At 37.8% G+C, this 25,208-nt stretch overlaps 1 protein-coding gene across 1 annotated transcript; it reads right to left on the reverse strand.

The window, feature by feature from the left end:
• Positions 1 to 1,727: 1,727 nt before the first annotated feature.
• On the reverse strand, positions 1,728 to 17,237 carry OOSP2 (oocyte secreted protein 2). The gene is made up of 5 exons (XM_058527229.1): positions 17,174 to 17,237; positions 12,097 to 12,275; positions 10,968 to 11,071; positions 9,214 to 9,400; positions 1,728 to 2,138 (listed from the first exon to the last, which is right to left on the reverse strand). The coding sequence occupies exons 1-5, from the start codon at positions 17,235 to 17,237 to the stop codon at positions 1,728 to 1,730; spliced, it is 945 nt and encodes a 314-aa protein (XP_058383212.1).
• Between the last annotated feature and the right edge of the window lie 7,971 nt (positions 17,238 to 25,208).

Below are 25,208 nucleotides of genomic sequence, written 5' to 3' on the forward strand. Positions count from 1 at the left end.
GTGCTGAAATATCCTAATGAATAATGAAGTTCAAAATTCAAGTTGCTAATTTCCAAAAGGAAAAAATAAATCTTTATTTGAATGAAGTTGATATTCTAGCTGTTGATTCACAAGGGACTCATCAGACTCTTGGAAAAGTGATATATTGCTCAAGACTTGCTTGTCCTAATCCAGTTACTAAATATCCTTGCTTGCGTTGTTGGTTTTGTCCCTACACCCACACTCACGCTGATGTGTGCACATACTAAAATTATGCTCTTCTGGAGACAGTACCTTTATTTATCTTAATAAGTGTAAACTTTATTGATAAAAATAATTAACCATCTAAGGTCTCTGACTTTGTTAAATGTGTTTGATTCATCGCTTACTAGTTTTTAACTTTGTAAGTTTTTAAGTCACTGCTTTGAAACCATGCCCTTTCAGAAATTATATTATTTAGTATAATTGTAAGACAATAAAAGGTTATGATGGATGAGGATTGCTGTTACTAGAGGCCTGAAAGGCGATCCATCAAATGAAGTGAAACCAATGATCAGAAATTAGCCTTGATTCTTTCCGATTTTGACCTCACGCTGTTTTTTAGATAAAGGGGGAAAAATATATTTAGTAGAGATCTAGTCTTAGAATTTGAAGGAAGGCATTGCATTTCTAGAGTTCCACAGGAAACCAGAGAATTTATCATAATATTTGTTGGTAAAAAGAGAAATAGCCTAGATAGAAAATGTTAGGACTGTTGTTCTCAACTTTCAACTACCTAGTTGAATCTTCTGGGGAGTTTATAAGGCATTAAATCAGTACCACTGGAGTGGACCCACTCACATAGATATTTTTTTTAAACCGTCCCAAGATGATTCTAACGTGAAGCCAGATTGGGGAACCACAGGGTAAATTGGCAAGATCTTTAAAATCAGAGGGTTGGAGATGAGAGAGGAAAGAACAAATTAATTTCTTCAAGAAAGATTGTCCCTTCCACCAAGGTGGCTTGCGTACTTTATTTTAGTGGAGAAAATTGAATCTTAGCTTGAAGTTAAGCAGATTTCACTCATTGGAGCCAATTTTATAGGACTTCATACTGATAAGTATATCCTCTGTGGTGCAAGAGAGGCATTAAACGAAGAATTACAGTTCATTAATTCACTCTCTCATCTATTGACTTTTGTCTGCATTCTCCTCCCCACCAAAGGCAAGCATTCTAATGTCTAATGCATATTATTTTGTGTTCTTATGAAGTGCATATTTCTGTTTTACGTACATACATTTTTAATATACATAAATTGCCATTGTGTGATAGACTTTATTTTCCTTTTTTTACTCAGCTCTATTATTAGTACCCAATCATAGTTATTGTATGTGAGTGTCTAGTCTGCTTCTTCCTACAGCTGCATCATCTTTCTTAGTGCACATTTATCACTTCTTACCTGACCAGAGATGAACACCCAAATGGATCCCAACTCTCACCACCATAATGACTTGAAGATTCTTCTCATATCCATCTTCTCTAAATCTATGTGAAAATTTCTTTGAGACATAAAATCAAAACTATGATTGCTAAGCCATAGAATATGCACATAATTAATTTTGTTGAGGACTGCTAGATTGTATCCTCTAGAAAGCCTGCACCACCTGTGAGCACACATACAGTGTATGCAGTCTCCAATACTCCCACTTTCTGCCCTCCATGGTGCTACCCAGCCCTCTATTTTTAACAGCTTTAGAGTTGTCCTGTGTCAATTAGCTAAGCTGGAACTAGATTTGCCAGAATTCCCTTCCCTGAACAGTTCTGGGTTAAGGTTCGCCACATTAGAAATTTGCGTGAGATCTGGAACACAGAAGTGAGGCAGCAGCCAAGATGCTCCAAAGGTGGATGTAGAGGGCCGGGTGCTGCTGCACCGTGCACCCACTGCTGCTGATCTGCTGGCACACCTTGTTAGCACAGGACCATCGCTGGGCCTGCAGCTTCTCCTGCTCTCGTCAATCTCCTCCTTCATCCTCCCTGAGCCTTGGACCACGTACTTGCGCAACTCCATGATGATGAGTGCCACCTTCTTCTGCAGGTCATCCATATGGTCAAGATTAGAGACAATGAGAGAAAGATGCAGGTTCCAATATGTTCCCATGATTCCATGCTTCAAGTCAAGCTTTTTAAATTATTATTGTGGTTAAAAACACATTACATAAAATTTACCCTTTTAACCATTTTTCATGTCCAGCTTCTTTTTCCAGACTGCCAACCTTGCTTACCTACATCAGCATCAGGTCCACCACCAGATGCAAAGGCAATAACCTTCCATAGATTTCTTTCCTGGTTCCCCCAAATTTATTATCACTTATGATAATTCCCTTATCAATATCACTCACACTGGTTCTGCTTCCCTGATTGAACCCTAACTGCTACAAGATATGAGTATATATGACCACTCTTTCTGGTTTCACTTCTCGATTAGCTTTGGACTCTCCTATGAGTTGTCAGTAGAATTATCGGATTAGAACAGCATAGATTCTATTTTTCTGGAAACAGCTTTCAATCCTAAAATGCCTTTTCAATCTTCTTCAAAGAAGAAAAGTAGTAGATGCTAAGGAACTCTAACATTTTTACACAATACAGAATCCTTGACTTGTAAATAATTCAGAATCACTCCTTATTTCCGAAGTCTTTTAAATATCTCTAATTTTCATTCCATTTCATTCGATGTGAACTTTTGATATTCTGACTACTATTTTGGATGAGTAGGAGGAATATAGGCTCTGTAATCAAAATGGCTAGGTTCTTTTTAGATGTGACTCCTTTGTTGATACACCTCTTGCCAAATTTATGTCCCAACTAGAAACAGAAGTGGATGGCTATAGGGTAAGGGGTAAAAAGGCACATACGTACGGTGATGGATAAAAATTAGACTATTGGTGGTGAGCACGACGCAGTCTATACAGAAACTTATACACAATAATGTACACCTGAAATTACACAATGTTATAAACCAATATGACCGCAATAAAATAATTGAGGGTCCGGCCCAGTGGCGTAGCAGTTAAGTGCACGGGCTCCGCTTCGGTGGCCCAGGGATCGCGGGTTCGGATCCCGGGGGCACACTGACGCACCACTTGTCAAGCCATGCTGTGGCAGCGTCCCATATAAAGTAGAGGAAGATGGGCATGGATGTTAGCCCAGGGCCAATCTTCCTCAGCAAAAAGAGGAAGATTGGGAAAGGAATGTTAGCTCAGGGCTGATCTTCACAAAAAATAAAAATAAAATAATTGAAAAACAAAACTTGTTGAGTATCTATTAGGTACAAGGTACTGAGATAGGTACAATGGACATACAAAGATGAACAGAATATACAAGTTAGAGTCTGGTAGGGTAGATCACAAATGTTCATGAATAAAAAATAAAAAAATAAGTAGATGTTTATGCATATTCTAAACAGTCCTGAGTATTGATGAACATGTGTCTGCTGATGTAACAAGGTAGAAAAAAGCCTTGGATCACTTACTTACAGGTCCTACCTAGGCCTGGATTCCTTCTTGTGCTACTTTCCTCTTGTGTAAGAAGTCCACGTGTAAGTTCGAGGTTCTTCTCCAGGAGAATGCCAATGGCTGGCATGCCCTCCTGCATTTCAATGTCTCCCCATGAAGAGAGGGTTGGTTTCCAACGGGCCTGGGTTCTGTACAGAGCCTGACACTGACTTGTCTTTTTGCAGCAGACCTTCCTGCACTTGCCCTGGGTCCTGGGATGAAGTCAATGGATCAAGTGCTTCATCTTATACCCACAGAGTTCCCTCTAGAGGAGCCTATCCCTTCTGTTGCAGGAAGTGGAGGTTCTTGCTTACAAGGTTGTCTACTAACCCCCTAGTCTGGGCAGGGATTCCTCTTCTCTCTGGCTTAGGAGGTCCTTAAACCTGCATCTCCTCTTCAATGCTCCCCTCCTTTGTGTCTCCTGGGGTCCCCTCTCTCATCAGCTGGCTTGGAAATTAGACCTTTACTCTTCCTTGGGGCTTGAAATATAGAGCTCTGAGCTCCTTCCGACCCAGGCTGTTACTTCTAGCTTCCACATGGACATACGGCACTTGGGAAGCTGCCATGTTCCCACAAGACACATTCCAGGGCTAATTCAGTGGGTCCACTTTGATCCTTAACTCACCAGCATGCTCTTCTTTAAGGCTGTCTCCATATTGATCCAACAACCTTCTTGTTGGTCAAGTGGCATTTCTCAGTCACTAGACTAGTCAGATCCCCAGTTACCTTCTGGGAGTCTCCCCACTTACTGACTCTCAGAATGTCCCCCAATTGTGGCTTAGGATCTGAGGATTGCCCAGCTTTGACTATCTCCTAAACCCTTTGGCCCTTGAACAAGTTCTTTTTTTTTTAATTGCAGTAACGTTGGTTTATAACATTATGTAATTTTCAGGTGCACACCCTTATATCTCGATTTCTGTGTATATTACATCGTGTTCACCACCCAAAGGCTAATTACACTCCATCACCATGCACATGTGCCTAATCACCCCTTTCACCCTCCTCCCTCCTCCCTTCCTCTCTGGTAACCACCAATCCAATCTCTGACTCTATGTGATTGTTTGTTGTTGATTTTATCTTCTACCTGTGTGTGAGATCATATGGTATTTGACTTTCTCCCTCTGACCTATTTCCATTCGCAAATTCTTAAATTCATCTCCAGTATTCTTTTTCTACAATGAAAAAATCTTAGAGGTGATACAGCCCTTCTTTGGTGAGCATCTTCCTTCCAGACTTTCTTTCCCCTCTGTTCTCTGCTGCTAGGCCATTGCTTTTCTCTGGCTGGATTCTCTTGGGACTAAGGTTGCCAGATAAAATATAGGATTCCCAGTTAAATTTGAATTTCAGGAAAATAATAATTTTTTTAAAATATAAGTATGCCCCATGTGATATTTGAGTATTTAAGTAAAGCAAGTCCCAAGTATTACATGGGATATAATTAAAATGAAAATAATGTTATCAGAAATTCAAATTTAACTGGGCACCCTGTATTTTGATTTGCGAAATCTGGTAAACCTATTTAGGGCACAAATTCTAATCTACTCCCTTGGATCATTCTTGACCATTTCCAGGCACCTTGTCCGGTCCATGCTAGCACTCAGCCCCCAACCCCATACAATCCCTTGCCTCCAGAATTTGTCCATGATGCTGGGCTTGAGGGGCTGAAGAGCTTAACTGCTCTCATTCTTGGCCTGAGGGGCCTCTGTAAGTCCATGAGGAATATCAGAGAGGGAACCTCTCAAGGCCCTATTATTTCTCCTCCACAAGTGGGAGAGGGAGACAAGTAGTGAGTTACCCCCAGTGGAGGTTGAAATTTTTATGAGTAACTTGTCTACCTGGCCTGCCTGAGGCTTTTCTCTAAGGAGCTCAGCAACCCTGGCTCAGGATCTCACATGGCTAGATGACAATGGAAAGGAAAAATGGGGAAGGACTAGAATTAGTTCTCAGTTTAAACAGTTCCATGTATTAAAGGAACTTGAGTCCCTTCTGCTACACATACAAAACTATATAATGTGGGCTTCATACCACCTGTTGAGTGCCTGGATCAACGAAGGAAATCTCCCAAGAGGGACTCAAGTGGTGTTTTCAGCCACTATGGTATTAGACTTCTGGTTTGTAAGTGGCTATGAGACGTCTCAGGAAAGAGCAACATATAGTTTGCAGCAAGCCACAGCTGATGCACATCTACAGGGATCCACCCTGGTCAATCTGCCCAACTTGTTGGCCAAGTAGACCTCCTGAGCACCTTCCAGTTGCTTCTTGGTAAGTCATTCTCTGAGTGAGTCATCAACTCCCTTTTGTCTCCTTCTCAGAGTCAGTCTGCAGATTTTCCCTGGGTAGTTTTTGGAGCCTTTTGGTGGGCTATTTAGAGGGCCTCTCTACAAGTTTTGCTCAAGATCCTATGGGGGTCTTTCCCTAGCTGGAATGTGGTTGAGCTCTTCAAATGGAAGTTGCCTGGGTGCTTCAATCCAAATATCCTTAGATCCTTATTGCTTTTTCCATCTCCTTTCCACCAAAATCCTTATTGGCCTCTCAATACTTTTCTTTTTCTTTCAAGAGCATATATTTCATACAATAACTTTCATTTTCTGATAGAACAGTAAATCCCAGCCTAAAAGTCTCACTGATATACTGTTAAATGTTATCTCCATGCACTTAGATTCCTATGGGATGGAGATAATTGTGCCTTGTAGCCAGGCTGGCATATTTTTATGTCAGCTTTCTTGAAATATAATTTATACACAGTAAATTTCCTTCTTTTTCAGCTGTGTAGTCCTATGAATTTTGACTAATGCATACAGAAGTGTGAACACTACCATAATGAAGCTGAAACAGTGATTCATCTACTGATTCTTGGCATGTTGAACATTTTTTCTCTTTATCTACAACTGATCTTGAACCCATGATGTCACTAAAACCTACTTCTCAAGAAAAAGAATTTCTACTCTCCCCTGCCTCCCTCTCTACCTCCCAAGGAAAACAGGAACATATTTTCAAGAATAAAATAAATCAGCATTTAAGCATATCAACTAATCAATACTGGTTCTTCAATGAGTTTTGATTATACCAAGTCCAGCTTTACCTCCAGCAAAACTGAAAACAAAGTATCTATTACTTGTGTGAATTATATTGGGTTTTGTAAATGTTCTTGATGAATTCATCCCTCAGTCACTTACATGGAATGAAACAGAAAAGAAAGATATACACAAAATCCTACATTAACATGGAGAGCCTGGGCAGGCTACTAGCTACGAACTTACGACCATAGAATATTTAACAGAGACATTCTTGTAATTTTATTATGTGCACTTTTGATTTCCAAAAAGGACTGGCAATTATTTAAGTGACACCTTAGCCAAAATAATTATTTTGAGGCTCTGAAATCTTTGCATATTCGATTTTTAACACTCATCACATATTCTCCAACTCACAGGAGCCAACAGTAGATTGTATACACTTTTTCCCACCTGAGAGATGGGGGAAGCATTTGTGGATAAGGAGATTTCGTAAAATAGATGTAGATTGAAACGTTGAGCTTCTGCTGCCTGGAGGGTTGTTGAGACTCACAAATGACTTTACCTGAGTGAGAAATAAACTTTTGTTCTTGTAAGCCACTGATAATGGAGGTCATATTATTGTAGCAGAACCTAATCAATACTGTCTAATGCAGGTGGAGAAACAAGCTTATACTGTGTTGTACAGTTGTCAGTATGACACCTCAAATCGGAATCATTCACTCCCGGATTGCAACTGTTCCAACAACTGTCAAGTTGCCCTACACTATTATTCAAAAACAGTCTTATAATTTCCCCCCAAATAACTTATTAAAAAAAAAAAAAGCAGTGGCAGGGTGGGGGTGGAACAAAGGGCTTGTCCATATATTTTTGAATTAATTATAGAAATATAGACTTGATTTAAATTCTTATATATTTTGCATACATTGGAATAAGAAAGTGAAAAACATTAAATGGAAATTCAGTCAAGAAAATAGATCCCACAATCCCATTCCACCCTTTGCTTTCATTCTCTCAAATGACACTCCAGGTGGTCTTTGATTAACTATCCAGTTATATATCAAAAAAATCACATTGTACACCTTAAATATACACAATTTTTGTTTGTCAATTATACCTCGAAAAGCTGGAAAAAAATTAAAAAATTCATCATGAAATGATTACCACAACCAAGCTAATTAACATATCCATCATGAGGCCAGCCCAGTGGTGCAGTGGTTAAGTTCACACGCTCTGCTTCAAGGGCCTGGGGGTGCCATGGGTTCGGAACCCCGGGGGCAGACCTACACCACTCGTCAAACTATGCTGTGGCAGCATCCCACGTACAAAATAGAGGAAGATTGGCACAGATTTTAGCTCAGGGACAATCTTCCTCAAGCAAAAAGAAGAAGATTGGCAACAGATGTTAGCTCAGGCCCAATCTTTCTTACCAAAAGAAAAGTGTGCATCACCTCACATAGTTACTATTTTTTGTGTATGGTAAAAATACTCAAGATCAACTCCCCTAGCAAATTTCCAGTATATATTTCGAGACCAGCTGTGCAACTCAGGCAAATGATTCAACCTGTGTTTGTCTTCATATCTGTAAAATTTAGATAATAGTAAAACGTAACTCTGGGTTATTAAGATTAAATGAGTTGTGACAGCATGGTGGTAGTATTGCCTGACACATATTAAGCCTTAGAAAAGTGTTACCTCTTAGCTGTATATTAACTGCCAAAGGTAGATGCCCATTATGACAATGTTTAAACTCTTTATTTGACAAGTAACCAACCACAAGCAGCATTTTATTGAAAATAAGATAGCAGAACTTTAAATTTTTAAAAAACTTAATGAAAAATATCTTGGCAAAAAAATCTGTTTCCAGAAAGATGTAGCATCCAAAATGTACATTCAATAAGCAATTGAATAAACAATGGCACAGTTCAATTCTCATACTGATGTAAGAAATCTCCCAAAAATCAGACGTGATTTTTGGTGTATTACATGGGCAGACTCCCTCTTTAGGGAAGGGAGATGGCAAGTAGCTGGTGATAAATGATCATCTAATGAGTTGCTCTTAAGTGGCAGGATGATTCTATGTTTGACCGCCTCGATCAGTCAATTATTTTGAATGTGGAAAAATTACGTCAGTGAGAAAGGAAAATTTGACTTTAAATTTCAGTTAAGGGAACAGTTCTTAAATTCTAGAATATGAATCTAATTTCTTCCATATAATTACTCAAATATGATATACATCCAATTATTTTTAGGACTCAACTTTACTGATTAATTAGGAAAGCTCATACAAGTTAAATCATCGCATAAAAGGACTTTGTCTTTCATGGGAGTCAGTGTCTTAAATTTTAGACTCTGCACAAATTTTAGTTTCTGGCACATTTACATCCCTATGTTTATTTTTTATTCTTACTGAAAAAGATTTAGAACTTATTTCTTGGAGGTTCATATCAAATAGATCAAACTACTATTAGTGAAGACGTATTGCTGAATCTAGAACAGAAAATAAAACTAAGATGAGTAACATGAATTACCTAATAGTTAACATCAAATTAACATGCCATACCCCTAATGAATAAACATATCTAAAAATACACCTTCACTGAATCAGGATCTTTACTGAATTAGGGTTTTTTTAGTGATTAGATGCCTAAGGAAAGATTTATACCAATTATTTTTTTGTACAAAAAACCATTGTTTTTCCAACAAAATTCATGATACCAATTCCAAGTTTCTGTTTCTCCTTAAGGAGGGAGTCAGTGTGACTACAGCTTAATAATCCTAACTCTTCTGGCTTTGTCTCCAAGTCAGCAACAAAGGGACTGAGATCTGATTTTATTTCATTATCTGTAGAAACTGGTATAAGCCATGTTGATTTCCTAAAGAAAAGGAAAACAGAAAGCAGATAAGGTTGGCATACTAGTTACCAGGTCTTTCTGAGTCTAAACTTGGAGCCAAGTTATTTTTACCACCATGATCATTTTTAACACCATGATCATTTTCTGTATAGTGATTTAGGAGTGTGGCATAATGTCTGTACCATCTGGATAATAGATGATTTATAATGCTTGCATTAGCAGAGTACCAAAGTGCCCAATAAAACAGACTTAGACAAGTGGATCCTAAGAACAGTAAATAAAAACTGTCAAAAGCTTAATCTGACCCGGTGTAGTGTTGGCAAAGGAGGGGTGTATGGGTGTGTATGTGTGTGTGTGCGTGTGCGTGTGTGTACAGCAGTAAAATTCATGCACCAAAAACCTAATCATATACCTTTGTTGATCTAGCCTTCATTTTTCTCTAAGGAAGATAAGCTGCAAACTACGTAATAATAACTATCAAAATGGAAATGCCTTAGTCATTACTATTAATTTGGTAGCCTATGCAGAGACAATGCTCCAGGGCATTAGGTCACAGCTTTTTACGTTACTCTAAACATTGGCTAATATATAGGAATGAAAATGTTTGTGTCAGAATCAAGTGTTGGTTCTATTTAGGGTCACCTACTTCCCAGAGTATCACTAAATCCCTCAGCCTTGGTTTTGCCCTATGAAAATAAGGTAAAGGGAAGATCAAGGATATTCAACAATGTGAATGTACTTGTTGCCACTGAACTATACACTTAAAATGTTTAAAATGGTAAATTTTATCTTATGTATATTTTACCACAATAAAAAAATACCAATCCCCGCCCCCAAAAATGTTTTCTGATCATGCTGAAAGACACTGCATATTTTCTCTGAGCTCTAAATTTTTTTGGTGTCAACTTTTTCCATACATTAAACAAAGACACAATTTGCCTATGGTTTTCAGGGGGTTTCCAAGGTTTGTCATTCAGATTTATAACACTCAATGTAAATATTTCAGTGACGTGGTAAAAGTGTATGGGATACACTTGGTCTCAAAGTTCAGTGTGGGGCCTCTTTGGGATTCAATGTCTCAGTCACACAAAACTGCAAAGTGCATTTAATAATTAGACTAATAACCTCTTCCTTTTATGTATCTCCATGAGTTAGCAGTAAAATGAAAGATTGGTTTTCTCTTAATTTTTTATCCATTTACTCTCCTAACATGGAATTGAACCTTAAAATGTATCAGAAAAGAGTACTCTGAAGGAGAAAGCATTGAAAAATAATATCATACTTGATTCTTCCACGTACTAAGGTGACTTGGAGTGTTTAATGACTCTGCTTTGTAGTTGGGTTACTGCAAAATAACCTAGTCATGCTAGATTGTATATGGTTTGATTCTAAAATGAATATTACATTAAAAAAATAAATAAAAAATGAGAGTGTTCATTAAAATATTTTTGCCAATGTAATTTGGTGTTTGTTTGGAATTATGCTCATGGGTGAGTCATAGTCTCTAAAATCTGTGTATCTGTAGAAGAGTCTCATAAGTACAGATGAAGCTAATGCATTCAAAAGCAGTCTGGTCTATTGGACTCACCTAGAGGCAGAACACTCCAAAGGGATTTTCTGACAGTCACACTGTATATTCCTAGGGTTAAAGTACATCTCAGTTTGAAAAAGGAGAGTATCCTCTGAAACAACCTAGGAGAGCACAAAGTTTAAGTAAAAGCTATTTCTAGTAACAGAAGAAGCATACATACACTTGAATAGGAAGTAGAAAACATTCAAGATCGCAAAAACGGCTAGTGGCACTTTTAGGTACATACAAAGTTCTGACAACCCACAGAAGAGATGTGTTATCTTAAGAGTGGATTTAAAGTGCCTGGAAAAAAATCTTAATAGTACACAGGAGCGAGGTTAAACTGCCACTTAGAGCCATATTTATGATTCATTAAGGAAAAAGTTTTCAACAATTCTTTTGAGAAAGATGATTTGGAGGTCAAATAACAGAGTGGTTTAAAGCATAACTTTTGGAGGGTAATCATCCTGGTTTGGCACCTAAACTATCACCAAGCAGCCCTGTATCCCAAGGCAAATTATTAAAGCTCCTTCTGAAGCTCCAATTCCATCATTTCTAAAATAAATTCCACCTTATTCATAAGTGACTATTATAATTAGTCTCTGGCCCAAAATATTTCTGTAGTTTGAATATAAATTGTTTAAATTGGGGAATCTATGAAGAGATAATGTCCCAGGATAACAATACAGTTTAAGATTTGTGCCCAGCAAAATAACCAACAGGGATTTTATTCCAATGAAAATCCACTTCCCATATTGACACACATCCTCATAGAACATGGGTCGATTCTAATGATCTTATGTTGAATATGAAATACCTTCCCAGGACTGGTGATCTTCCACATTAGGAGCATTGAATTAAATTTAAAACTGTCTCCTAAGCTTTAGTGAAATACAATAGTAGCCTAAAGATAATTTAACATCAGGTCCCTAACCAGTCTGGAAATCTGTGCTCTAAGGTCCTATGCAAAGAGATAGCCCAATACTCATTGAATGAAACGCAAGGAACTGTGTTGTCATCTACCCATAAATTACTATAACTAGGAGCAGAATTTATTCTTTGAAAAATAAAGACAATAATTTTAGCACCAGGCATAAATGTCTGAAAAAATGTTTATGTTATTTTTATAAGTAATCACTATTCTCACCTTTGTCCTGATGCCGCAATCATGAACAGGATATATAAAATCATATGCATATGTTTGTATCCGAGTCACAGGGCAGCCCGATCCCAGATATAATTCATCAGCAAATATATACCGATTGCTGCTGTATGCACATGGACTAACTGAGACCATCACCCAGTCCATGGAACAACTTATTTTCACTGCAGAAAGAATCAGATGAGAAAGTGTCAGATGTGTATTTCTCTTAAGGAAGAGCTCAAAGAATATTCAGCTCTGCTCTTTGTAATAAATAAAAAGTGATAACGGCTTAAAGAATAGCATACAAAGAGTTTTCGTATTACCACTCTTTTCCAAAATATTTACATAATTATATCCCCAAATAACTAGATTTCAGTTATTTCAAAGGGAAGAAAATAAACACATAAGAATAAGAAAATCCATAATCTTATATCACCCTGCCTCCTCTTAAAGAAATTAGATTCCAAATTGGGTGATGTATCTAGGACCACACATAAGAGGCAGAAGTAAATTGCAATGCGTTAGAATAGGAGAGATGTATTCCCAGTAATACTTCTGGAGAGGGCGAAAGAGAGTGAGGCTGGTATAGCAGAATCCATATCTAGGGCAGCCAGAACTGGAAACAATTGTAGCCATAAGAGGAAATAGTTTGAAGAGACAAAAATCCACTGTCTGGGATGCAAGTTCTATGAAATTTTTTATGTAAAACCCATTCTTATCCACTACATTGAAATCTTCAGTAAGTCAATACTAATCACTATTTCTAATGGATTCATTTTTCCTTGGGAAGAAATGCAAGTGTGCTGGATTCTGACTTAGTGTGCTAGACAAACATTAACCAGAGTTTCTGAAGGGGTGATCAGAATTAAATTCCATAGGTCTTTCTATTGTTGGGGAAAAAAACAAAGATTTATTAGCCTTCATTTTTAAAGATGCTTGATAAGTAGCAAGGGGAAAAAAGCAACTTTAAATTACACTGCAATGTTTCCAAGCTAGAGAAGAACAAAATAGAATGAAAGACAAAAACAAATAAATTTCAAACAATCTGGAAGGCAAAAAAAAGAAGAGGGAAAACAGACAAAAAGCTAAAAACAAACCAACAAAAGAACAAAAAGTAAACAATAAAAAGACGTGCAGAAGAATATACTGCAGATTTATTTGAAAGAGGAAAAGAACCCAGAATAACCTACATGTCCACCAAGAGAAAAGTGGATAAATAAATTGTGGAATAGACATACTACAGAATATCATATAGCTGTGAAAATAAATAAACCAAAGCAAGAATTTCTACTTGGAATGGAAGTGAACACTGACTTTGGGCTGTAAAAGTCCTACTAATATTTATTTTATTCATTTTTAAAAAGTAAAAAAAAAGAGAAAGAGAGGGACAAAAATAACTTATCCTCCAATCTACAGGACCTAAGTTGACAAGCACTTTTGACATGATTTGTCTTGGTCTCATTAACTCCCAAAGCAGACATATTATGATTTTTTAAATCTTTCACCTATTAAAAGCAGATGGAAAAGGGGATAAAAAACAAAGGATGCTTGCAATCAATGAATTCCAAGTGTATCAATAACAACAAATGTAAATGAACAAGATAGTCCAGGCAAAATGACCAACAGCAGAATGAAGAAATAAATTGTGATATATGCATATAATCAAATTCTATATGCCATGGAAAATAAATTGTAGTTGTACATATAAACAGATAAATCTAAAAACAATTGTGAGAAAGAAGCAAGTCACAACACAAACTTTATACATGTGTTGATACAAAGTTCAAATGAGAGAGAAATATTTTTTTTTAATATTTTTTCCAAGCAAGCAGAGACTATTTTTAAATAGCCGATACCTATCCTACACTTATTAAGGTATTAGAATCACGCCTCAAAACATGACCCTCGATCTCATTTGATACAGCCTTCTTGTGTTTTACACAAGCAAAAGCAATAGGGTTTAAATCTTATCTTCCTATTTTGACGTTGATATAAGTAACTGTAACACGACCTGTCATCCAAGCTGGAAAAAATACTTTGAAACATGGATTTCATTTCTTAATCATCTTTATAGTCACAGCTACACAGAACACAGTTGAACATATATACATAAAATTTGAATTGTAGCCCTTGCAGATAGTAATGTCTGCACACAAGACTTCCAGTTGAGCAGAAATTACAGAATTTCCACTTTACCACTCAAGAAAGGAGAAGGCAGGAGAGAATGCAAGCCCCACTAGCAATTCAAATTAGGGAGGCAGCGTTCTCCCAGGTGGCTGGACAGAGCTTGCATTCTGTAGACACCCAATTATTAGTTAAAAAGAAACTAGTTAAAACTGCCATACAACTTACTCATAAGTCAGTGAAGGCTACCAAAAGTGAAGATTCACAGTCAGGTTAAACATAAGTTGTGGTAATTTGACTGAGTGTACTTGGAGCCTCAGATCAATAGGTGTACTGGGCTGAAGTTTAAGGTGAATGTACATTCAAGGTGACAATTCTACCTGGTAACTGGAAAGTTAAGCTACAATAGTTTGGAATGATATTTAAGATAAATTTCGTATACTCTCATAGGTGTCCTCATTACTATACGCGTTCTAAACATAGCCACAATTAAAGCACTTATATGTCAGTTCTTTTTTTGGAGCCGAACGAAACCTAGAAAGTAAATAAAAGTGGTATCCTCTTAGTCCCCAAATAAGTAATTCAGTCACTGCTGAAGTCTGATCAATACCTGCTGTCCGCGACCAGCATATCTTTCAAGGCAGAAGAAGAAAAAAAAGCAAATCACCAATAGCAGTATGCTCAGTAATACTCAGGACTGATGATAACTAGAAAGGACATAAGGTGATGAGTAAATTGATAAGGGATTCCAGGTCTGAAGCCTTACTTAAAGACCCCTTTGGAAGAAATATATGAAAGATATGTGGTCAGAAAATTATCAGGAGACAAGATTTCTTTCTTAGTGCAATTTAGATAACTTCTCACCGACGTTTTCCATGTTCGTGCTAATCTTGGTAATACGCTATATGCCAAACATTGTCATTGAAGTGTGTAGATCATCTAAAGATTAAATTACCTGTATTATTAGGCACAAATCATACACATGATTGACCTTGATCCTATGCTCTTCACAGATCTACTTAGTAAACTGTCCCTCAATAGTGGCTGTAGAAATGTTAAGAATCGGATGGTTTTTTTCCGCAGCAAGAGCTCATTAAAGTATCTCCCTGTAGATGAATCTTTCATCAGTTTAGGAATTGACAACAGGTGGCTGTTGGAAGAAACACACAAGGGTCTTTAAAAATGACCATCTGTCGTCAATATTTTTTGTACTTATCACAAATAAGCCTAACAAGACTCTGAGCAAGCCGGACACGTCAGAGGGGCTAATTGTCTATTTATTCTCTTCTTTCTTATATGACGGATGCTCACTCACACATTCATTGCAAAGTAATAATAGTAAGCCAGATTACACAGTGAAAAGAATAGGTAGCAGTTCAAATCTTGACTAGGAATGCTCCCAAGCCAGTAACAGGGACTAGTAGGCCTTGGAAGACATTCAGGATATTCTTAAACACTTTGGAGGAGCTGAATCTTCCCAGCATGAAAAAATATTCATATGATTAATGAGCAGGAAACCTCCAACACCATTTGAGCCTGGAAGTTCTTGCTCTTTACGGGTAAATCATCAACAAGATAGCAAGAATATGCAGGGAGACGTTTGGGGGAAAAAGTGGGATTGGGGACAGCAGGTGTTCTACATCAGTAATTGTAACCTCAAATGACATCTCTCCATGTGTTTTAAATATTATTCTACATCACCTAGATAAGATTATCAGGAAGATCCTTCCTAAAGGAAAAAAGGTCCCAACAGTTGGGATTAAAGATGGATTTAAAAGGCTAAGTGGAAATAGACACACAAGAAGTCCATGCTTCTGCCATCACTACTTTTATTCAAACAAATATTAGAGTCAAGTTTCATTTTGACATTGAGATTGTATCTCAAATAGCTGAGAAATCATTTGAGAAAAATCCTGAGGAACACACATAGCTGCTGTTTACATTAACTGAAGCAGAATCTTCCTTACACCTGAGCATCATGTACCATAGCCTGACCTGAACGCCCTGCTCACCCCATCCCAGAAGCCAAAATTCTTCCCCGACTCCCAGGTCACTGCCCTTTCTCCAAATGTGCTGAACTGAAATTATTCAATTGTCCATAACTAACTGCTACATGTGAGCTGCACTATTCTAGGCATTCTGAAAGATTCTTTTTAGGTAAAATGGAAAGATCAGAAACTATACATAGTCCTTGCTCATAAAGGGTTTACAGGCCAAATGGATGAATAAGAAATTCACATACCAATTCCAAAAACACACCCCACCTCAAACAGAAGGAAACAGACACGTCTCAGTGACTTTTAAAAAATCATATAGAACACAAAAAATAATATTGAAATGCTACCTTAGAGTAATTGACAATTTAGTCAGGACTTGAAGCTGGGAAGCATTTGGATAACATAAAAAATGGAGAATATTCCAGGTAAAATAGGAAAGATATACTGGAATCAACTAATAGAGGACCCAGACATTGACTTTGCTTTATCCTATTGGCTTTGTAGAACCATTGATGAATTTGACATGAGCGAAGGTCAGATAGTATTTTAAAAAGAACAAAAGAGCATCATCAAGGGGAAATATGAAGACTCCAGAAGCAGGAAGTTCAGTTAAGATAAAACCAAGTAACTTACAATACAATACAGTCAAGTACTACTGGTAATTGGCAGTGGGTTTGAAAAAAACCTGAAACAGAGCCAAGGACTATTTCTGAGGAACCTCTGCAAATAAGATCCAGGTGGAGAGATGACCACAACAAAAGAGAAAGGAAAATCTCAGACATTCAGGCAGAAAGAGAAAATGTGTCCACAGTATATTGACTCAAGTTTACTTGACCCGAAAACACTTCTCTTCTAGCAAATGGTAAGATCAGATCTCTGCAGGGAGGAGAACGCTGGCTGGAAAGCCATCCTTCTGAGTAACCCCTCCAGGGGAGCATTCTCTAAAACTGGTCATTTACCATAGATGTTCTCAGCGCAAGGCCAAATCAAGGCAGCCAGGAGAATGAAGACCTCTAAAGACATAGAGACCTTCATCTGGGCCAACCACCAGCACAGGACTTCTGAGGAAATAGGAAGTGGTGACTGCCTTAAGTGGTTTTATATGGCATACCATGCTCAGCTGCCTTCATTTTCCTACTCATTTAGATAGTCCATGGGGTTTTCTCACCACGGTGTCAACCCCGTGAAGGCTCACCCTCTTCAGATTACCCAAACACCGAAGCCCAAAGAGCATATCAGGCAAAAGGTGCCATCTGATACCTGTGTCTGCATGAGGCCTGTGAAATCATCTGGGAGGTTGGCCTGGCACACAACCCTTCCAATAAATGCTAAATTGGAGGAAACTATTTTCACTAGGTAATTTTCAGGTGTTATCTAATATGCTGAACAGCCTAAATCATATAATTTGAAACCAAAAGACTATTATGTCTCCATTTCTATGGGTTTGGCGGGCAGAATCAGCAGCAGAGATGATAAAATGACTCGACCAGGAACATAAATCCTTAGGAGGAGACAAGGACCTAAAGAAAAACCATCTTTCTTGGCATCAAGAAAATCCACAAATCCATCTCTATTGATTCTTCCATAAATTAATGTTATAGTTACTCCAATAAGGTTAAGCCTTAAAATTTATTTACTTATAAGAGACTAAATTTATGTATATATCTCACAAGGATAAATATAAATGTATATATGTCTTCATGTTATGTATACATATATATATAATTTTATATGTATGATAAATATATATATTCATTCTACTACTCAGTTGGAATAAAAGTTCCAGCTAAAGATTTTTATTATGTTTTCTAAGTGTCAGTCGTGACACGAATGTGACTATGTAGTTTTGAAGTAAATTGAAAATCAAGGCTCACAGTAAATAAAACTCAATAAGCCTGAATTGAAGGCCTATTACTGTTTTTAGTGACATCTGAATTATATTTTCAATGTTATAATCTGCTCTCAAATAAGTAAATGCAGGGCTTCCCTGAGTGTTAGGAAAAGGACTTCCATTTCCAACATCACATTCTCTAATGGACAGTGAGATCCCCAAAGCTGCCGTTCATACAGTATTCTGCGTCTGGATATACTGCAGAACTCAGTCGCCAGCCACAAAGAGGAAAGGGTGTTGAAGAAAGACAAAGACAAGTCCACATGTTACTATTTTTTGTCTTTTCTTTTTAACTTTCTCCTGATATTATTCACATTGCTGTGAGCTAGTTCATAAACCTTACATTTGTCATTTAAGTCATTCCAACACAAGCATCTACCATTGTTCCAAAAGGCATCAGAGTCTACTGGTTAAGAATTTAACCTCTGGACTCATAGACCAGTTTTTCCACTCTTAGTTTATGCAAATTTGGGAAAGTTAGTTAAACCAGCTAAAGCTCTTGTTCATACTCCGTAAAAAGGAGATAATACTGCTTTCTACCTTGTAACTTTGTTGTGAATATTAAAAGAGAGAACAAATGTCAGCAGTCTAGCCAAAATCAATAGTGTACAAAAAATACATAATATGTGACTATTGTCCTCAAACTTGAGCACAGTTAGTTCCGGGGTTTTATGCCGTGTTCCAAGAATTACTCAAAGCGACAGAATGAACAAAGGCCATTTTCCTGAAATTCCCATTTTAATACAGAATTTTGCTGTGAAAGGATAATGAAATTTAAATATAAGTTTAATGTAAAATGGATAGAGATAAAGCAGAGATAAAATATGTCTTACTTTTTAAACAATTTCTAACTTAGAGAAGTGTTGCAAATATAGTTCACTTTTTTTCCCTGAACCACTGGAGAGTAAGTTGTTGATACAATACTCCTTTGCCCCTAAATATTTTAGAGTGCATTTCTTACAAATGAGGACATTCTCCCACTGCAGTGGCTCTCAATATATGGTCCTTGGATGTCTGTGAGCCCACATGATCAAAACTATTTTCATAATAATACTAAGACATGATAGGCCTTTTTCACCATGTTGAACTTTGCACAGATGTGCAAAAGCAGTGGTGATGAACACCACTGCCTCCTAAGCAGTCATGCAGTGCCACCAAAACTATGTTAGTTGTTGTGTTTTTCACCCCACTATACTCACAGTAAAGGGGGAAAAGCCAGTTTCATTTAAGAATAGAAGTAGTAAAAATTATTCATTTTATTAAATGTCGACACTTGGGTTCATGTCTTTTTAATATCCTGCTAATGAAATGGAAACTATGTATGAAGCGCTTCTATTGTGTATCAAATATGAAGATTATGCAATTGAGTCATGAGCTCAACCAGCCACTTTTTTCATAGAACACCACACTTAGCTGAGAAAAGGACAGCCAGAAAAACATTGACTATTTGGACTTGGGTATTTGACAGATATTTTCTAGAAACTGAATGAAATATCCCTGTCACTTTAAAGAAAACAACTTACAGTTTTTGCATCCAGTGATAAAATTCAAGTTTACAAGCAAAAATTAGAATTTTAGAAAACTTGTGTTCCCTACTCCTGAGGTTGGCACTGAGCTGGGGAGCTCAGTGGTGATCATACAACTGTGATTTTATTTTAGTTGCATAATGAAACATGTTGACATTTGGAAGATCTGCATAACTGAGTGAACCAATATTTTCCAAATAACCAAGGTCTGATGTGGTAAAAGCATGCATGTGTAAAAGTTTCATTCAAAATACAAGAGAGACCAATGGATTTTAATATAAGTGAGTATGCAAAATTTCTTGATATATTTCCTGATTCCACAGTACAACTAACCTTGAGGAAACTACCTTTGGTAGAGATTTGATGTGGTATCAAAGAAGAATAGCCACAATTATCTGAGAAAGCTATTAAAATACTCCTCCCTTTTCCAACTATATATTTGTATGAGACAAAGTTTTCTTCATATACTTTATAATTTTTTATTTATTTATTTTTCCCTCAAAGTCCCAGTAGATAGTTGTATGTCATAGTTGCACATCCTTCTAGTTGCTGTATGTGGGATGCGGCCTCAGCATGGCCGGAGAAGCGGGGCGTAAGTGCGCGCCCGGGATCCGAACCCGGGCCGCCAGCAGCAGAGCGCACACACTTAACCGCTAAGCCACGGGGCTGGCCCTCTTCATATACTTTAACTAAAGCAACATACCACAAAGACTAGATGCAGAAGGACATATGAGACCCCAGCTGTCTTCTATGAAGCCAGACGGGAGACATGCAAAAATGGAAAACAATGTAACTCTTCCATTTTTTTGGAAAATAGTCATTTTTTATAAATTATATGCTATTTATTTTAATACATGCTAGGTTTATTGCAGTTATTTTAATTATTTAATAAATATTTTAAATTTTTATTTTAATTTCTTATATGGTCAATTTGCATAGATGAAACCCACAAAAACAAAAGTTCTTTGGAGTTGTCAGTATTTTAAGAGTGCAAAAGAGGTCCTGACATTAAAAGTTTCAGTGTTATCAAAACCAAAAACTTAAGCTTTGATATAGTACTGGCTGTAATCTTCACACCTCCTTCAAATTTCACCAATTGCCCCATTAACGTCCTATATAGCAAAAATAATAAAATAAAATCCAGTTCCGAATCACATGTTGCATTTAGCTGTCTCTTTAGTCTCCAACGTTTCCTCTGATTTTCACCACCTCGACACTTGTATTTTGTAGAACGCATTCAGTTTGTGTTTGTCTGACATTTCTTCATCGTTAGGTTTGGCAGAATTATCACAGAAGTGGTACCGCATTCTTATTGCATCCTATCAGGTGGTGCACAGTTTCAATTTTTCCTTTTACTGATGACGCAGATTTGATCACTTGAGTAAGATGGTGTCTTCCAGGCTTCCTCACTTATAAAGCAACTGTTTCTCACTTGGTAATTGATTTGTATTTACGGGGAGATACTCTGAGACTGTAAATATCCTTTTCCACATTACCCTTTCAATTTACTTGCTTATATCAGTATTCACTCATGGTTTTCCATTTTAGTCTATGGATTATAACTCATTACTGTCATTATTTATATTTATGCTCAAACTGTTTCAGATTTGACCAGTGGGAGCCTCTTTAGATAGCTCTTGTATTCTTTTGATATTTCTCTAGAATTCTTTGAGGAATTCCACAGTTTTTTGGCACCAAAAGATGTTCCATGTTTATCTTGTACTTTTCCTGCCCCAGCCCTGGCATTGGCCATTCATTCTGAGGAGACTTGGTTTAATTAAAACATGGTATTTAGGAACTGAGAAATGGGTGCTAGATGTAATCATTGCCACTAGGTGTCACTATTCCCACGCCCTGTCAGTGGATAAAACTACAAAAACGTGTACTATATAGGCCTGACTATGTTTATGTTATTTCTATATTTATATATATTGAAAACTATGAGTTAAAATTTATATCTCCAATTCCAATTCAAAATAACAAGGTTCATTTTAATCTGTCTTTCTGTATTTTTTTCCCTTATCCAACAGTGACAAATCTGGTTCCCATTATCTTTAGTAGGTGAACTTTTTGGATCAATATCCCTGTATGAAACAATCTACTGTCATTATCACCCCCACCAGGCAGAAACCATACTCACCCCACTCTGCTCCAACCTCCCCACATGCTATGTCCATCCCTCTCTGTGTGGATAACCACCTCATTCCACCTGAAACCCAAGGTCATGTTGCTCTCCCAGGCCGATGCCCTTTTCACGCCACTAGGAATCCACTTGAACTTCAAAACTCTAAACCAATCCTCTCCACCTCACAGCCTCGTGTGGATACTATCCTAATCCCAGTGGAGCTTCAACACCCAGTTTTGGGCCACAACATATTAAAAATAAGTTATCTTGAAGACACTGATATCCACCTTTTGAAAGGTCAGTTCTTAGCTAGAAGAGTCTTAGGATGGAATTGGGGAAAAAAATTCCTGTAAATTTAAAGTAACTAAAATTCCTACACCTGAGATGTACAACTAAGGGTTGCAATTACCACTGGCTGGTTTCTTTTTGCCCCGGACGTATCTGCCTCCGTAGGATCTAAACTAAGACTCTCTCAGCCAGGGACCAGCCTTTTCCGATTAATATTTAAAAGCTATCAGCTCTAAGGAAAAATATGTAAATAACAAATTCTTCTAGAACCGGCATTATGTATTAAACACTTCTTACTGCTAACTCTTCTGCACATTGCTATTTCTGACTATGAGGCACAAAGAACTTGTATTCACTATGCTTCTAGGAAATTACTCCAGGTCCGTTTCTATAACTAAGGCTGTGGCTTTCTTCTTCCTTCCTGTCTAAGGGTTTGTATATTTCAATCATCACATGTTTTCAATAATACGTGATCTTAGAGGCTTGGCCTTTTAAGACCAAGGTCTACAAAACCATATTCACGTTGTACTTTCGCTCTTTGTGGCCTGCCCGGGACAGACATCTCTTAATTCCAAAAACTCTCCAACTGCATCTTGCTCATGAATCACACCCACTGCCACTCACAAACAGAGAGGAAAAGGAATGGTAACAATGAAATATCAGTAAAAACAAAAAATTCAAACCTAAAGCACCTGTCACTGAAGTTCTGGCAGGTATAGCCAATAATTCCAGAATCTAATTGGGTTATTCCAAATTTAGTCACACTGATTTATTACAAATTATCTCAGGACAACTGCCTTAAGAGTGGTATCCTGGGGCTGGCCTGGTGGCGTAGTGGTTAGGTTCACGCACTCCACATCAACGGCCCATGGTTCACTGGTTCAGATCCAGGGCACAGACCTACACAACGCTCATCAAGCCAAGCTGTGGCGGCATCCCATATCCAAAATAGACAAAGACTAGCACAGGTATTAGCTTGGGACCAATCTTCCTCACCAAAAAAATAAATAAATAAAATAAGTGGTGTCTGCCAAACCCATATTGTAGACAAACCTGTAAACAAGGTTGAAAGTGAGACTTGACATCTCATTGGCCCCCAAGAATTACCTAGGTGTCATGCAACCTCCTAAGGTTATATGTAGAGTAAGTATCATCTAACAGTTACTTATCTCTAGTTCGTTTGCTCAGTGCCAAGGCTGACGAGTCATTTTCTGATCCACTACATACAACAGGACAGGGAGGTAAAAATGGAAAAGCATGTGTCAATCAATATAAGATGTTCCTACAGAAATCGGAGGATAAGCAGCATTACAGAATTAATTTAGGAAGAGCATCCTAGACGAGAATTTGATGATCAGGGCACAAAGACCAGTGCAAGATTTCTTGAAAGTTGTTCTCATGGAGGGTTCAGACGTGGAAGAGGTACGTGGCAGAGGAAAAAATGTAGACTTGGGATCAGAAGAAAATACCTGCTGTTTACAGAATATTCCAGAAAAGTAAAGATAATATCAATTCGAATTTAGTACATTAGCTGATAAAAGGGAGATAAAACAGTGACACTTATTTGGCCCAAAGTCTAATTAGAACCAGAAAATCCTGGTTAAGTTACTCCCTGCTTACTATCCAGTCAGGACAATAAGAATCAGAAAATCAAAAAGAATCCAGTTCATTCATTCACCCCACATATTGAGCATATCAGTGTGCCCAGATGACAACAAATGCTATCTCTTTAGGAAAATTTCTTGGATTTCTATTTTATACCACTTGGTGCTCCAGAACCAAAGTCAAAGCAAGAAGGAGATGCACCAAAACTGACTTCAAGGGAGGCTATTTGATATCAGATCCAGAACAATGACTCTTTTTTTTTTTTCCCTTTTTCTCCCCAGAGTCCCAGTAGATAGTTGTATGTCATAGTTGCACATCCTTCTAGTTGCTGTATGTGGGATGCGGCCTCAGCATGGCCAGACAAGCAGTGCGTCGGTGCGCGCCCGGGATCCGAACCCGGGCTGCCAGTAGCAGAGCATGTGCACTTAACCGCTAAGCCACGGGGCCGGCCCCCACAATGACTCAGGATACAGAAAATAACAGAAAGCTGAGCCGCCTCATGTGACTTTACAGCTCTCAATGAACTCAGGTATTGTATATGCTCATAGCATCAGGTGTTACTATACACTCAGCCCAGTTTCCTAAATCCATCCTTTACTGATCACATGGGTTCTAAAATTCAAGAGAATAAGTAAAGTAAAATGTGAAGTTTGGTTGTGCCAGAGATCTGGTTCTTCTTTACGTCTAGGGAAGTGACAGGAGAGAAAGTATATGTAATTCTTATGCCATATTTTCTTTTCATTTTAGGATCTCAGTCACTGTAGAAGTAATTTGAGCAGCACCAGGAGACTCCACCTGACTTCCTGAAGGTCCTGAATCTTCCACTCACAACCTTCTCTGCATTCAGCATTTCAGCAATCCATCTTATTCCCTCCAACTGTACTCTAGATCTTATCTCCACTTTCCCCGACAACCACCCAATTTCTATTCTTCTCTTTACAGCCATATTCCCAGGAAAAGCCATTTATACTCACTCAGGTTCCTTTCTTCTCATCCTCTCTTAAACCTGATTCAATAGACTTTTGCTCACACCTCTCCACCAAAATTGCTTTTGTTAAAGTCATCAGTGCTCCTCACATTGCTAGATCTTATGGCCAATTCTTGGTTCTCATCCTACTTAACCTTCCAGCAACAATTGAAGTGGCTGACGGCTCCCAAGTCAGACCATGTCACTCCCCCATTTGAAACTTTCCACCGGCTCCCCATCTTGTTTCAATGAAAGCCAAGTTTGTCACATCAACTTTGGGAAACTATATGACCTACCCCACTCCATTCCTATTGTTTTGGGGGTTTTTGTTTTTACTTCGTTTATTACCACTCTCACTCTCCAGCAACACTTGCTTTCTTGCCCTGTGAACACTCTGGGCACACTCTTCCCTCAGGGACTTTATAGCAGCTGTTTCCATAGTCGTGAATAACCTTCTCTTCAGGACCTGCACAGCTCATCCCCTCGCTCCCTCAGGTCTTCTGTCAATTGTCATCTTCTAGTTAGGCATTTCCTGATGCCATGTTTAGAACAGCAGCATCACCCGAACATTCCCAATCTCCCTTCTCTGACA

This window comes from Diceros bicornis, chromosome 31 (genome assembly GCF_020826845.1).
Source record: "Diceros bicornis minor isolate mBicDic1 chromosome 31, mDicBic1.mat.cur, whole genome shotgun sequence".
Lineage (NCBI taxonomy): Eukaryota > Metazoa > Chordata > Mammalia > Perissodactyla > Rhinocerotidae > Diceros > Diceros bicornis.

Coding starts and splice junctions, on each gene's coding strand:
- OOSP2 (XM_058527229.1), bottom strand. CDS start 17,237: ATGTCTTTAGAGGTCTTCATTCTCCTGGCTGCCTTGATTTGGCCTTGC. Junction 12,276..17,173: donor TTGCGCTGAGAACATCTATG/GTAAATGACCAG, acceptor TTCTTTCTGCAG/TGAAAATAAGTTGTTCCATG. Junction 11,072..12,096: donor ATTGCGGCATCAGGACAAAG/GTGAGAATAGTG, acceptor GTGCTCTCCTAG/GTTGTTTCAGAGGATACTCT.